Source organism: Chelonia mydas, chromosome 8 (assembly GCF_015237465.2).
Source record: "Chelonia mydas isolate rCheMyd1 chromosome 8, rCheMyd1.pri.v2, whole genome shotgun sequence".
Lineage (NCBI taxonomy): Eukaryota > Metazoa > Chordata > Testudines > Cheloniidae > Chelonia > Chelonia mydas.
Genome location: NC_057854.1, coordinates 72,955,687 through 72,972,113, shown reverse-complemented (window position 1 = coordinate 72,972,113; position 16,427 = coordinate 72,955,687). Strand labels below are relative to the sequence as shown.

The window sequence follows — 16,427 nt, the reverse complement described above, 5'->3', positions numbered from 1 at the left end:
AGGCCCAACATAGGCTTTCCCCACTGTGCATTTTCACTGTAGTTCAACATTAGTCTAAGGCTTATTTTACAGTGTATCTAATTTTAACACACACTATGTTCTCTTAATGGCTAAGTAAAGAAATCCTTAGTGAAAGTAAAAGTCAATTTCACCTTGTGTTTTTAATGTGTATTTTGTCAGGTTTACATCCTGTCTAGCCTTTTTTAACATCCTTAATGAGTTAAATGACTATGCAGGACAACGAGAAGTAGTAGCAGAAGAAATGGGACACAGAGTCTATGGAGAACTAATGAGATATTCTCATGATCTAAAAACAGAAAGAAAAATGGTAATTCCTATATTCTTATCCAACAATCGTGTATAAAATGACTGTTTTCATTCAAAGAATCTGTATACTTATTTGTCCAGTCAGTAGTATAAATGTGACAATAGTGTCAATTATAAGTTTTATGTGCAACTTAACATCAGAGTAGCTCTCTTCAATACATATTTACTTGCTATGATGTTCAAAATACAAATATAGAATAGTGCCCATTAATAACTTTTGAGTAAATAACCCTGGTCTATCGTGCTGTTCTTGCATGGATGGTAATATCTCCAATAAAGTACCTTGATAAATTAGTAAGCAATTGACATAGCATACTGAATGTAAACTAGAACAGAAACCAGTAAGGTTAACAGTATCTGAGATTTGTGAAAATGTCTTATTTATGGCCTTACAGCATCTTCAAGAGGGGCGAAAAGCTCAGCAGTATCTTGACATGTGCTGGAAACAGATGGATAATGTGAGTTTTTCTGTTAATAGTGTACAGTTCTACACAACTGTTACCATTACGTTTGCGTTAGTGTTTAGTGTTTAGCTGTATCACTGAATGATCGCATTAGATTTATTGTTCAGTAGCCATGACAGAATACAATGTACTTGTAGTTCATTACCTAATTAATTTCTCTGTAAATTGTTATTCTCTGTAGGAGTTACCCTTTTGGGGTTTATGTGATGTAGAGAAGTAGCTTTCAAATATATTAGAATTTTCTTGAAAATAACACTCAATCCTATGTCCTGGAGGCATCTACTAGCAATCCTTCAGCCTAGCAATCCTTCAGCTATCAGTCCCTTTTCTCCTAGCCTGCTCTCATTGTAATCACCTACAGTTTAAGAAATAGCTTATTTTGTGAGACAGTTTCACTAGTTATGTTCCATCTTTTCACATTTTTATAGATTTACTGCTGCCTCCATAGTAGTTATAGTAGATTTTCCAAGTTTCTGTTCTTACTAATTAACCTCAAATTAACCCAACTGTGTTTAAAGACTTGAAGGTATGTAGCATTTACTTATGCATCATTTAGGAAATCAAAGCTTTAAGTCCGTCATCAGCACTGGACTTGATCAAGATGGCTTGTAACAAAAGGTTTATTCAAGAATGCTGCTATGACTATTGTATAGTCCTTTTTTGTTTATTTCACTTTCAGTCAATATAAACTCTGTTTAATAGAGGAATACAGGCAGAGTACTCCAGGGTTCCATTCTTTGAAAGCCCCAGTTTAAAAGGAGGCAGAACAGAAATTCTACTTTCCCTGTCTCAGTGATACTTTTGAAGTGATATTGACAAAGATTCCTCCTGTGCCAATACGCCATCCTTAGAATGTGTTGCATCTTGGTCAGATATCCTAAAACCATGGTGAAGAGGTGGAAGATTCATATTTAGGAACGCAGAGTCAGAAGAATGAAAGAAATTTTTAATTTCACATGCTTTACATCAGAGGTCGGCAGCCTTTCAGAAGTGGTGTGCCGAGTCTTCATTTATTCACTTTAATTTAAGGTTTCACGTGCCAGTAATACATTTTAACGTTTTTTTTAGAAAGTCTCTCAGCTATAAGTCTATATATTATATAAATAACTATTGTTGTATGTAAAGTAAACAAGGTTTTCAAAATGTTTAAGAAGCTTCATTTAAAATTAAATTAAAATGCTGATCTTACGCCGCTGGCCCACTCAGCCCGCTGCCAGCCTGGGGTTCCATTCACCTAGGCTGGCAGCAGGCTGACCGGGGCCTGCGGCCAGGACCCTGGCTAGCAAGGGGCCGGCAGCCAGAACCCTGGCCAGCAGCCAGAACCCCAGACCAGCAGCGGCTGAGCGGGGCCGGCGGCCAGGACCCCAGACTGGCAGTGGGCTGGGCGGCTCAGCCCGCTGCCACTCAACCCGCTGCCGGTCTGGGGTTCAGTTCACCGGCTCCTGCCAGCCAGGGTTACGGCTGCCGGCCCTGCTGAGCCCACTGTCAGTCTGGGATCCCAGCCCTGCCCACATAGAGGGGTACCTACCTTCTCCCTGGTTCTACCCCATTCTCTTCCTCTCTCTGCACTGAGCTGAGGGTGGGAGTGCACTGAGCACAGGGCTGGGGGTGAAGGAGCAGGCTGGAGGTTGGGGTGCAGGGGTCTGGCAGGAGCTAGAATGAGGGAGGGGGCTCAGGGTTGGGGCAAGAGGGTTTGGGTGTGGAGTGCTTACCTGGGCCAGCTCCCATTTTGGTGCGAGGGGTGGGGGTGGGAATGTGGGGGGTGCAAGAGTTAGGACATGGGGTCTGAGGGGCTGGGTATGTGTGGGGGGTACTGGAGTCAGGGCTGGGGTTGTGGGGGGTGCAGGGGTCAGGGCATGGGGTGTGGGGGGGCTGGGTATGTGTGGGGGGTACTGGAGTCAGGGCTGGGGTCGTGTGGGGTGCAGGGGTCAGGGAAGGAGGCTGGGGTCGTGTGGGGTGCAGGGGTCAGGGCAGAGGGCTGGCTGTGTGTGAGGGGGGTGCAGGGGTCAGGGCAGGGGGCTGGGGTGTGGGGGGGAATGTAAGGTGCAGGGGTCAGGGCAGGGGGCTGGGGTGTTTTGGGGGTGCAGGGATCAGGGCAGAGGGCTGGGTGTGTGTGAAGGGGGTGCAGGGCTCAGGGCAGGGGGCTGGGGTGTGGGGGGGATGTAAGGGTCATGGCAAAGGGCTCGGGGTGTGGGCTGGGGGTGTGGGGGTGCTCCCAGCCCCCTGACCAGAGCGGTTCATGGCAGGGGGCTGGAGGGGATATGCCCTGATTCCACCCCCCTTCTCCAAGGCCCTGTCCCCACCTCTTCTCCGCCTCCTCCCCGGAGCAGCGAGTGCACTGTGGCTCCTCTTCTCCCACTCCCAAGCAAGGGCCATCAGCTGATCGGTGGCAGGGAGAGGAGAAGGGCAGGAACGCAGCATGCTGGGGGAAGAGGCGGGGGACGGGGGAGCTTGCCTGCCCTGCAGCAGCAGCCGGCAGGACCAAGCTTCTTCATCTCCGGGGGTGGAGAAGAGCAGGCCGGGGCGGGCAGGATTTTTAGTGGCACGCTGCTGCCTGCCGGGGTACCGGCCTGGGTTTGGCAGCGGGCTGAGCAGGGCCGGCAGCTGGGACCCGGCAGGCAGCAGTGTGCCATTAAAAATCGGCTCACGTGCTGTCTTTGGCACGTGTGCCATAAGTTGCCGACCCCTGGTTTACATAAAGAAGAGAGGATAAGCAATAGGATTTCAAAATACTTCATTTGTAAAGTGTCAGGAGAGGGTAGCAGTTGGTTGCTGAAGATTGTTCATAAAGGTTCAACATTCTTTCTTGGAAATCTTTCCTATTGTCACCAAATTTTTGGAAAGGAAAGTGCTAATCAGGAAGAAGATTACAAAAACATTTGCATTTCTGAAACATTTCCATTGAACCAGTGCCAAACAGAAGGAAGGAAGAGAGAAAGGAAATCATTAAATCATTTTAAGGTGAACTAACTTCAGAACAAAAGTGAAAACTGAGTTAATCCCAGATTTCTATGCTGAGTGGTCCCCATTTACTAGACTGAGGGACATGCAGTGCAGAAATAAATTTTTAATTAACCCTTTTTTTCCATCCTCCTACATGAAATCCACTGGGCACTGCTCAGGTAACTGAAGATGGTTATTTAAAACTTATTTCTGTGCTGAATGCTCCTCCCATGCTGGGTAAATTGGAGAGACAGTTCTGGGTTTGTCACAGTTCTAATTTTTAGCTTTCCAGTTCATCTTTGAAACTTCAGTATTACAAACACTAACTTCCCTCTTAATGTCAGAATAAATTAGAATTAGATATCACTGCACAGGAAAAATCTTAGTGATTTTTCTGGAGTCAGTCATCTGTCTTGGAAATCAAGGTGATTGAACCTGAAGAATTCTCGATATCTGCATAGGAATATATTTCAGTCACTATGGATTTGTGATGGAAAACAGCATTACCGGTCCTGAAAAACACCATTCCAGCAGATGCTAGCACTTCATGTGCTCACATACTTTGATCATTTATTGGTGTGTATGTATCTTCCTTAATGTACTGTTTCAAGTCCCATCTAATTCTGGCTTAAAAATAAGGAATTAACAGGGCCTTGGTGAACATGATGGGTAACAGCCTTTTCTCACTCTGGATGTTTAATAGTGGGGCATAAAATAGAGCCATCGTGTGTCAACAGTCAGAGACCACCTTACAGTAAATGTGTTGAGAATTGCAGTCTCAGTAGGTTGGCAGTACCGACAGTGCACTTCTCTGTGAGATATTCTCAAATATATGAAGATTAGTTGTCTTTGGCTACAGAGTCTCTCAACAAACCTGTGAAGCTTGATCTGTGCTGTGAAATCGGACAATATAGGACAGATTTGTTATCAGTAAGGTTAGCTAATATGATGCCAGGTATGGGTTAGTGTGGTCAGTGTAGACCAGGACAAACATTGTTCAGCATTGTGTCAGAGGGTCTAATTTTGGTTAGCTGAGACATTGCTGAACGCTATTTGTTCTGGTCTATGCTCACGGCTAAACCATGCTCAGTACCTTGTCTATTAACATCATTGTAACAAATTGGTTAAAGAAATGAATTTTAAAATTATATAGATGTCTGGGTCCAGATTTGGATTTTCTTTCCCAGCCTCTTTCTGCCCCCCCTCTTACCCCCCCCCCCTTCCCCGGGTAATCTGAGCTAAAATCTGGACCCAGCTGTTCTTTATAATTAAATTTGTCTCTGTAATTGGGTGTTCATAATTTGGTTGCTTGTATAATAATTTTAAAACCTATTTTGAACATTTCTATGCTGGAACCCCATTAAGGTAAATGGAGCAAGTTAAAACCTCTGGAGAAAAGGTGGTTTGACTGCAGATCGAACAAGACAGCAGTGCTTTGATTTTCAGGGTGAAGGCTCTTCTCAGCCAAGATTAATGGAAATTTTAAATTGAAGCTTAGATATCTAGGATTTGAAGTTGCTGTAAAAATAAAACTGTACTATCTGTTGGTTTGTTAGAGCAATATGGTTTTCATGATTTTTATAGAGCAAAAAGAAATTTGAAAGAGAGTGCAGAGAGGCAGAAAAGGCACAGCAAAGCTATGAAAGACTGGACAATGACACAAATGCAACTAAGGCCGATGTTGAGAAGGTAAGACCCATGACACTTCTTCCTCTCCTCATTCTTGTTGTTACTATTATTAGAAAATGTTAATTTTTGATGGCTTTATTTTTTGTAGCAATATTTGAACAGCATAATATATTTATTTACATATTTTAGGCAATATCAAAGTTACAGTATAATTCATCTTTTAAAACTCAATGTACAGTGTAGTGAGGCATATTGACATATTTTAGTCTTTTAATTATTCAAAGGATGATCACAGAGCAAATTACAGATAATGTCTAAGACAGAAGCTGTAGATGGGGGTATTCGTCTGATGTAGTTTGGTGTAAATGTGCTTAGAATCTAGTTTAATGGTTTCTATTTTATTCTCCTTCTGAACCACCCTTTAGTGCAATGGCTTCAGAGGGAAGTTTTTATGGCAGTTCCTGAATATGACCTGTAGATTTGACATTACAAATTTAATGCACTCACATTCCTTCCCTTTTTGTTAATTATGGGAGAAATGTTTGTGCCTCCGCATCCACTGTGACTAATGTTTTTATGTAATTGGTGGGAAAGCTAGTTAAAGTAATGTTACATTTCTTTTGAGAGAACACAAATGAGGCATGTTTGTACTGATGTGACTTCCCATTAGGCTAAGCAGCAATTAACCTGCGTACACACATGGCAGATGAAAACAAAAATGAATATGCTGCACAACTACAGAACTTTAATGGAGAGGCACACAAACATTACTACATTGTCATTCCTCAGATTTACAAGGTAAACAATATTTAATAAAATTAATTTCTTTATTTTTTGAGGGGAAGAGGATTTCAAAATCTAAAACTTAAGAGAAAAAGATATCTTGGTAGATCACTTCCGTCACCTAAGCTGTATAGAGATGTCTAAAGCATATCTGTCTAGGTTTTTATTAGGTTACATTTATTGTTCATAGCAATTAGATTTAGAAATATAAATAAAATACTGTTGTCGTTTCTGTGAATATTGTTATAAATAGTAAGCTTCCTTTTGTTTGCTTAAAGAATACTAGAATCATATTACAAAAGAAGAAAAAGTTTCTTTCAAGGACATAGATTCTGTGCAGCATTCATTTAACATAAAGTGATCCATGGACAGCAACAAATGGGAAATCCCTCAAAGGTCTTGAAGTCTGTTGAAGCATTTGGGATAACACTGGAAACCTCACAGGCTACTCATCATCACTCCCATAAACACATTGGTCATTGGGGCACCATCATTGATGAGCAATCCATTAATTGTCTCCACCCCTAGTGATTGTTTGTCAGTGCTTGAGTCTGCGCAAAGCCCATTCCTGTCCACTCTTTTATATTGTCAATCCATCTCTTTTTTTGTCTAACTCTTCTTCTCTTCCCCTGTACTGTCCCTTGGAGGATGATCTTAGATAGGCCAGATGATCTTGTTACATGGCTGTACCACTTCAGCTTGCGCTTCTTTATGGTCATCAGGAGGTCTTCATATGAGCCAGCGCATTGGGTGATGTTGCGGACCTCTTCATTAGTGACGTGGTCAAAGTAGGAGATACTTCTGTAAAATCCTGGGCATCTCATCTCTACTACCTGTATTTTCCGTGCAAGTTCTGCCGTAAGGACCCATGTCTCGCACGCATACAGAAAAATGGAGATGACCAATGTGTGCAGCAGTTTCCGTCTGGATTCCGGGGAGATGTTCTTATTCCTCCCAGTTGGCTTTAGCTTTGCCACTGCTGCTGTTATTTCCGCAGTTCTTGCCTGAATTTCTGCCTTGGATCCTTCATCCGTGATGACTGCCCACAAATACTTGAACTGTTTTACTGTCTCCAGCTCTTGTCCACTGACAGTGATATGGCGTGAGCTGATCCCATCACGTTTGTTTGTCATCAGCTTGGTTTTCTCTGCACTGATTTCCATGCCATATTTTGCTAAGGTTTCATCCAGTCGTTTCACAAGATTGGCAAATTCATCTTTATTGCCTGCCAGGCCATCAATGTCATCAGCGAACCGAAGATTTGAGATTGTTCGCCCCCCAATGCTGACTGTGCATATGTGATCTTCTAGGGCATCAGTCATTATGCGCTCCAAGTAGATGTTGAACAATGTGGGCGAAAGAAGGCAGCCTTGCCGGACTCCAACAGTAGTGCGAAACCACTCTCCCATTGTGCCACTGATGAGAACTGTACTGCTGGCCTTGGCATACAGTTGTTTAATGGTAACAATAAGCTTATGACCAACATTGTACTTATTCATGGTTTCCCAGAGAGCTTTGTGCCATACTCTGTCAAATACCTTCTTGAAGTCAACAAAGACATGGTAGATGTCCTGCTGGTGGTGTAAGTATTTCTCACATAGAACACGAAGGTTGAAAATCTGTTCTGTAGTACTTCTTCCAGCACGAAAGCCAGCCTGTTCTTCAGCAATGATATTGTCTGCTTGTGGCTTCAATCTGTTCAATATGACTTTCAACATCACTTTGTTGGGATGGCTAATTAAGCTTATGGTCCGATAATTTTGACACAATTGCAGGTTGTCTTTCTTTGGCAGAGTGACAATTAGTGACTGTGTCCATGTGGAGGGCCAGTCACCAGTCTGCCAGATCTTGTTGCAGATTTTGGTGAGTTCATCTATTACTATTTCTCCTCTGAATTTCATTAGTTCACCTGGGATGTTGTGAATACCTGTAGCCTTTCCATTCTTGAGTGATTTCACAGGTGTCTCCACTTCTTCACATAGTATTGGAAAGTCATCCTCCTCTGTTCAATCTGGGCTGCCTAAGACACTAGGATCTCCATTTGTCTGATGGTTGTATAGATCAGAGCAGTAGTTTGGGGTCCACCTATTGATGATGTCCCTTTCTTCTGTAAGACTGTTCCCTTCTTTGTCTTGAATTGCATTAGCTTTGGTCCATCTTTCCTTCATCAGATTTTTTACAACCTGGAGTTGCTATTTTTATAATTGATACACTCTTCAGTTTTAGAGCATTGTTTTCAATCCATATCTCCTTGGCCACCTTCATTCCTTTCTTGATCTTTCTGCCAAATCGCTCTGTAGTTATCAGCTCCTTCAGTGTGTTCTTGTCTCTCTCTACGTTCTCTTCTAATATCACCATTTGTATTATTTCATTGTGAACTCATGGTTTTGTCTTCTTAAAGTGTTTCCCAAGGATGTCCATTGCGGCCACCATTCATTACAGCATTGAATTGTTTGTCATTGTTTCTATGTCTTCCTCTAGAGCAAGCAGCGGGCAAATTTTCTGCAGTCATTGCTTGAAATGACTCTGCAACATTTTGGTCTCTGAGTGTGGTGAACTTTTGGCCTGACAATTTTCCTTAGCCGCACTAAAAATTTAGCATCACAAGGGTCATGATCACTTCCAATATCAGCACCAGGGAAGCTCCTTGTTTTAGCTCTGTTAATCCCAGAACGAAATCCATGTGTGCCATGTTGATCGTCTGGATGTTTTATGTGCTCCTAATATGTTTGCAGAACCAGATTGTTATAGCTGGGCAAACTCCAAAAGTCTCAATCCTATCTCATTGGTTACCACAATACGAGAAAGGGCCACAATAATCTTGCAATGTGCCTGTGCGTCAGTACCCACTTTAGTATTCCAATCTCCTTGTACAATCAGGATATCTTTCTTGTGTACCTTATCGATGATTGTCTTGGATCTGGTTGTAAAGATTCTTCAATTTGATCATCGTCCTAGGTCTGTTGTAGGGGCATAGACTTGTCCAACTGTGATTTAGACGGTATTGCCTTAGACGGATGTGGAGTCCGGGGACGAATAGGCCCACTGCTCCTCCTACCCAGTCTTGTAAGATGTGTGATTAAAATGGGGCTGCCTGGAGAAGATGGGCTCCGCCAGTTAGAAGATTTGTCCAAGACACACCATATATGAGCAAGTCAACGATGTCCATACCGGATTGATCGCAGCACACGGGTTAATAATGACTGTGCCATCCCACCAGGGCAGACGCGACAACTATACTACTGGTGTAACCCTGACAAAGAGATCCGTGGAGAGGTACATCACCATAGCCACATGGAATGTAAGGACTTGAGACAATAGGGAGGTTGAAAGGACACGTAACGGAATGGTACAATACACCTGGCACCTGCTAGGAAGTCTCTGAGGTCAGATGGAAGAACTTTGGAGAGGTACTAATGGAAGAAGGCCATGTACTGCTATTATCGTGGAAGGACAAAACATGTCAATGGCTTAGGATTTCTTGTGCGTAAAGATATCAAGAGATTCAGTTTTAGGATGCCGCCCACCGTCCAGCAGCTTATTTCCATCCGTCACAGGCTACTACTGAGAATCAAAAGTGAGAGGAAACAGGAAGAATGAAAACCTTGAATTCATTTACAAGTTTATACCTGAGAACACATGAGATTTTCCAGGAGGCATGGGAGAGGATCGCAAAAGAATTATTTATTTGAAACTAGGAATCTCAGGAGGAATTTTTCTTCTTATTTTTTTACCAGGTGAAGAATGCTACCTCCAGTGAATCTGTCAGTAGAAGACTAAGGGAAGGATATAGTGCATACCTGAGACTGCAGAAATCCGTGTATTAAACAAAGACCCAAGAGGAACATTTTGATCAGAGACTTGGTTTATTACATTTCTCCAGGGTTAAAATAAATTTTTGTTATGAGAAATTACTCTTGTTTCCTGAAGTCCTTAGCAAATATGATCCCAAAGACCTAGTTTTACTTTATAACAGAGTCTTTCAACCTTTTTTCATGTGCGGACCCCTAAAAATTTTCAGATGGAAGGTGCAGATCTCTTTGGAAATCTTAAACATAGTCTGCGGATCCCAGGGGTCAACAGACCACAGGTTGAAAACCTCTGTGCTATGGTAACAAAGTGTTTCGCAGACCCCTTAGATATAGTCTGCAGACCCCCAGAGGTCCACGGAGCATAGATTTGAAAACCACTGCTTTCTAAGGCTCTTTCTTGGCATTTCTTTTATTGTTTATTTGCAAGTGTTGAGTAATATTTACAAGCGAGTTATTACATGACTCAGCTGGTATAGTTTTATTCAGGAAGATCACGTGAGATGCTGCTTGAGATATCTGCTTCTGTTAGGGTAGATTTAGCAAAGACTTAAGCCTACCTCAGATGCCAATTATTGTAACTAATAGGCTGAGTGTTTCAATAGATTTTTATAGTGTCTTTTTATAGTAAGAGTGAGGTGAGCTCTGGATATGCATCATTATATAAAATAATGGATTATTATTGTGTTTTTTTTAATTTGCTCAAGGTCTCTGCGATTTTGAACTTAATGTTACCTTTTTCTGTTTTAAATGTGGAACTGGCCACATCCAATGAGATACTTGGATAAGAAATAGTTTCTAATTGGCTTTCATTACAAAGCTTATATAAACATTGATATTTTTTCTTATTTTCCAGAACACATCTCTTGCAGGATAGGGTTTGTTTCTTAAATGGGATTTTAGAATTGTTGTCCCATGATATTCATATCTTTTTCCCAATGTTTTTAATCATTTCTGTTCTTCTGTCCCAATGTTTTTAATCATTTCTGTGGCAACGTGTGTCAAATGGAAGGAAAGTTCAAAACAAAAACAAGATTTTTTTTAAGAAGCCTCAAATTTTTGTTAGCTAAGACTAGAAAGAATACATGGGTGGGGAAGGTTATAAGATGGGAAATTCAGCCAATTGTCCTACAGTATTTTCCAAATTTTATCTGAAATGTTTCTTAATTAAAGGAAGTGTCTATGTGATTACGGGGGTGGAGGATAGAGCAGAGCATACTATGACAATAGGAAGCCGTGTGTTTCCAATATTGTTTTTAATAAAGAGTATCCAGTCTTCCTGATTACACTGTATTCTGTACTTCTTTTGCTAAAAACGTGTCAATGACAAAATGTATTTAAAGAATATTAATTTTTATCTAATTGTATCAGTTTTGTACTAATACTGAACAAAGAAATTCCATACTTTGTTATAAAATGGCTCCTGAATCTGCATACTTAACAGGAATATCAGTGAACAAAATCATCATATTATCTTTTTCTTCTTTGTAGCATCTTCAAGAAATGGATAACGAAGGACCATCAAACTGAGTGAATGTTATAAAGGGTTTTGCTGAGTGCTGAGCGCAAAGTTATTCCCAATAATCTCTAAATGTTTAGAAGGAATGATTCTTGCAGCAAAATCAGTTGATGAACGCAGAGTAAGTGAATTCAGCTCATTTTGTTTTTTAACATGCATGAGTAAGTTAACTAATATGGGAGCCATGTGGCATATTATTGAAGGGGGGAAAATACACTAAATATTTCAGATTTATATTGTCCACCTTATCTTTTAATCTAAAAGATCCAAATCCTGAAGTTAACGTTGTCCTTTGGGCATTTTACCTGAATAAGAAATGAGTTATGACTTCAGGATTTGGTCAAAATGCTCATTTTCTGTTTTGATGTCAGTTGTCTACATCAAAACTTTTTCATGCTTTTTCATCCTTTTGGCTCATCACTGTTAATGCAACCCCACTGGTACTTAGTACTCAGGTTGGCTTTGCACAAATAATCACTCCATCTTAACAGTCTATTTTGAAAACTATGGTTGGATAGCCAGGCCTGGATTAAACCAATGTGAGTTTGTGATCTGGAGGCTTCTTGACTGGGAAGTGGGTTGACAGCAATTTATTTTACATGAGCTGCTGAAGAGCTGTCTGAAATAGACAGACAGCAGTTTGATCACGCAAAGAACTAAGTGTAACGACTGGTATGGTTGTAAAGTCCAGTACTCACAAATTAGAAAATTCCAGAATTGTCTGCTTGTGCAACCTTAATTTGACCCCCTGGTACATAGCATTACGACCTGGTCTTTAAATTACATTATCACACAATATAAATGTAAAATACTGTATTATGGGATTGATCCTACTCACTGAAATGAGAGTTTTGTGATTGGCTTCACTGGTAGCCACACTGGACCTTATGTTTGTAATATATAAAATATTTTATATAAGGAATTATATTGGGAAAGTATTTTTCATGTGTAATTAAAACAATTTACAGAAAATAGTGTATATGAAAGCTCACTAATTTGTCTGAAAGAGGAGTTATAAAAATTAATTATTACTGTGGAATGAAGGCAGATGCAATATTTGGTTTAATCTATAATATTAATATTTAAAAATTCTGTGTGTTACAGTAGCTAAGTATTATTTTATAGCTGGAAGATTTGAGTCAGGGATTTATTGACATACCCAAGGCTACAGAGAGAGTCAGTGTCAGAACTGATCCTATAAACTTTGGATTTCCTGGTTCCCTGTCCCACGGGCTTAGCCTCTAGACTACACCTTTGAATAGATTAGATCAGTGGTTTTCAATCTTCTTTCATTTGCGGACCCCTACAAAATTTTGAATGGAGGTGTGGATCCCATTGGAAATCTTTGACATAGTCTGTGCACTCCCAGGGGGTCTGCGAACCACAGGTTGAAAACCTCTGGATTACATGATAGTACAAATGCTAACAGGAAGATGGTATCTGTAAGTGTAATTATTCAGTTAGAAAGAATATTCATGTCTGGAATTATATTTTATGCAGTCCATATTGCTTCTGTTGTCTTGGGTGAGTATGTTTATGGCGTAGCCAGTGGAGTAAGAGTCATATGTGCAGATTTTTTTTTTTTTAAGCTCACTGATGTTGCTTATGTACAGGATTCTCAAATAGTGATAGACTCCTTCAAGTCTGGGTTTGAACCTCCTGGAGACTTCCCATTTGAAGATTACAGTCAGCATATTTACAGGACTGTCTCTGATGGAACCATCAGTACACCAAAGCAGGAAGGAATGAAGATAGATTCAAAAACCACTGTGGGCAAGGCTAAGGGCAAGCTGTGGCTTTTTGGAAAGAAGCCAAAGGTAAGAATTGTGAAGTTACTATTCCGAAATAACAGTGTGCTCAGGATTTGTAGTTTGTGGTACAAGGAATTACTTCTTTTAAAAGTGACTCACAAAAGAAAATTAAATTACATGCTTTTCCCTTTACTTTGCAGGTAGAGGTACCAAATGGATTCTACTATTTGTTGCTGGTTTTGAAAGTTTGTGATAATATTTTCATAAAAATGCTTTCTGTTTGAAAACATTAAATATTTGGTCATATAGTAAAACTTCTAATTTTTTGGAGTTTCATATGGGCAGGTGCCAAAGGGAAATCTTAAGACTAAACAGATAAAATAATTAATAGTTATAAAGCTACTTTTGATAAAAATGTTAGAACAGAGATGTTATTCCTCTCTTACTTCTGTGCATGTAGGTTTAATTGACACTTTCTGTGAAAGATTCCTTCATTGACTAACAAAAGGGGACACTTATACTGGTATTGGCTATTTAAATAAGTAATTGAACATACAAAGATTAAATTAAACCTATTTTAGATCTTTTTTACTCGTTCCATATTAGAGCATATAAACAAATCATTTAATTATTCCCACAAATTTTAATGAGGACTTTCAATGCTGCTAGTCACTAGCAACTTAGTGAAATAGAAAAGCTTTATTATGATGAAAGAACTACTCTCCAGACTTCTTTCCAGTTGGGATTTATGTTTTTGCAGATAATATTCCAGATACACAAGTCTTCTCTAAGGGGAGAGAGAGAATATCTAATTCCTGTATCCTCCTCATAGTTCATTTCTAATTGCTCCTGTGTGATAGCAATTAGAAATGTAGAGATTAGGACTGAATTTAAATTAAAGGATACCATCAATTTGAAAATCATACTTCTGCCTGAAAATTTTAGCCATGGCCTCATCTGGTGTAAATTGGCTATTTCCATTGAAGTAATGAAGCAGATTTACACCTGCTGAGGACCTGGCCTTTTGTTCTTACTTTAGTTACAGTTAACACCTAAGATGACTGTAGTTGAAAGAAGGTATCAGGAAAAAAAAAAATCTCTCTCTTCCCCAGTTTTACTTTGTACATTTGATAGCACTTTGTATATAGTCACTCTTTACTTTATAGAGTCATGCTACAATTCTGCAAATACTTACACATTGAGTAGTGCTGCTGAACAGAGTGGACCAAATCATGTGTAAAGTTACTCATATATAATGGTTACGTGCATTGCAGAATGGAAGCTTATGTCAGTGTTTCTCATTTTCTGAAGGGAAAAAACCAGTGACAAGAAAGCATACTTTTTTTTAAAGTATTTTTTAAAAAATCAGAGCATTATTTAAACAATTTATAACAGAAACTGGATTTTTTTAATTGATTTAAAAAAATTCTGGTTGACAAACTAGCTGGATGTTCAGGTAGCCTTTGTGACTTGATGTATCTGTGAATCTAGTGGGTTTTAATTTAATTCTTGCATTTCAAGATACTTGACCTCTTCGTAGATGGTAAGTTCCACTGAGATGGTAGTTTTTTGAAAGGGGAAAGAACTATAGAAGATGGAGGAGAGGTGTATAGCGGGTGAGGGAAAAGCAGATTAGAAAAGGAGCTAGGGAGGAGGAGATAAGATTAGAAGCAGGTGCTTTAAAACAAAAGTGGAGGAAGGATGAGGACATTAAAGAGGCTGTAATGGTGAGGAAAGCCATACACCTAATGTCAAAGTCCAAAGGCAGTGAATCTACCTTACCTACTCCAGTAATTCTCCACAACTGGGATTACAAATTCATCTTTCTGTGATTGACCTATTTAGGGATATCATGATGGTAATTCTGGGTTTAGCCTACCACATATAATGGAAAAATCCTTACAGAGAAGGAGGAGCAGTGCAGGGTGGGGAAGAGCAGGAGTCTAGAAGGATAATAACAGGGGTAGGGCAGAGGTTCTCAAACTTCTGTACTGGTGACCCCTTTCACATAGCAAGCCTCTGAGTGCGACTCCCCTTTATAAATTAAAAACACTTTTTAATATATTTAACACCATTATAAATGCTGGATGCAAAGCGGGGTTTGGGGTGGAGGCTGACAGCTTGCGACCCCCCCATGTAATAACTTCACGATCCCCTGAGGGGTCCCGACCCCCAGTTTGAGACCCCTGGGTTAGGGAATACTGAAGATGCTATTGGGAAGTATTAAGGAAGGAGACTATCTCAGGTACTTGGGTATTGCTAGGATCTTGGAAATTGCGTGGAAAGTTTTCTTAAACCTGTATCTGTTATCTGCACCACACGACTAATTCTGAATAAAACAGTTTAGAAAAATGACTATATTTGCTCTGCAAACTGTTTTAAAGTTGATGGTGGTAAGTCTTCTAGTAAAACATGGTACGAACCGTTTTTGTGTTGGATGGAAATTTTGTTACTGAAAGACAGAATTTTCATTTTAAAATTACTTTGAACATTTGGCTTATTTATTTCCTTTCTTTATTTCCGTATTAGCCACAGTCCCCACCCCTTACCCCTACTAGTTTATACACATCCACTACTCCTAATGGGTCCCAGTATCCCATATTCTCCATTGAACCAGTGCATTATTGCATGAGTGACATAAAAACAGGGAAGGCCAGAATTCCTTCTTTCAGAAGCCTCAAAAGAGGGGTAAGTTTGATAACCAGTTGAAAATGCATGATGGGCTATGAAGTGTGTTTGTGGTGTGGCTTTTCTGATACCCTCCACCCTCATTATAAGGCTCACTCTGGTATAACACTGATAAAAGGTCACTTTTAAGGTAGTTTACTCTCTATTACACAATAGTTACCTTCATTTTAAAAACTTTTTATAACATTAAAAATGTTTGACTCCAAAAGGAAAGTGTTATAAAGAGGGTGCTGAGTATGTGTTTGAAATCTTTTGTTGTTGTTGTGCACATTCACAAATGTCTTACCTCCATCATGTAATGCATTTTTGCAGTAATTTATTATTGGGTATATAGTCATCACTAAACAAATTGACATGTCTTATTTTCTGATGTCTTACTAAAATAGTAGAAGCTGATTTCTGAGAAACTGAATTAAAAGGGAAAAACCCATCTCTCGTTGTAGTTGAAATGCGATAGCGTGCAGTTTTTAACATGTTAAACCATCATTCATTTCTTATAATGGATTATAATTTT

At 39.9% G+C, this 16,427-nt stretch overlaps 1 protein-coding gene across 1 annotated transcript in view; it reads left to right on the top strand.

Moving 5' to 3' along the window:
* FNBP1L (formin binding protein 1 like) overlaps positions 1–16,427 on the top strand; it is a 99,712-nt gene that overhangs the window by 71,254 nt on the left and 12,031 nt on the right. The window contains 9 exon segments of the mRNA XM_037906732.2: positions 181–328; positions 723–785; positions 5,319–5,423; positions 6,034–6,043; positions 6,046–6,161; positions 11,447–11,462; positions 11,465–11,595; positions 13,088–13,291; positions 15,755–15,913. Coding sequence (XP_037762660.1) covers positions 181–328; positions 723–785; positions 5,319–5,423; positions 6,034–6,043; positions 6,046–6,161; positions 11,447–11,462; positions 11,465–11,595; positions 13,088–13,291; positions 15,755–15,913 — 952 coding nt within the window.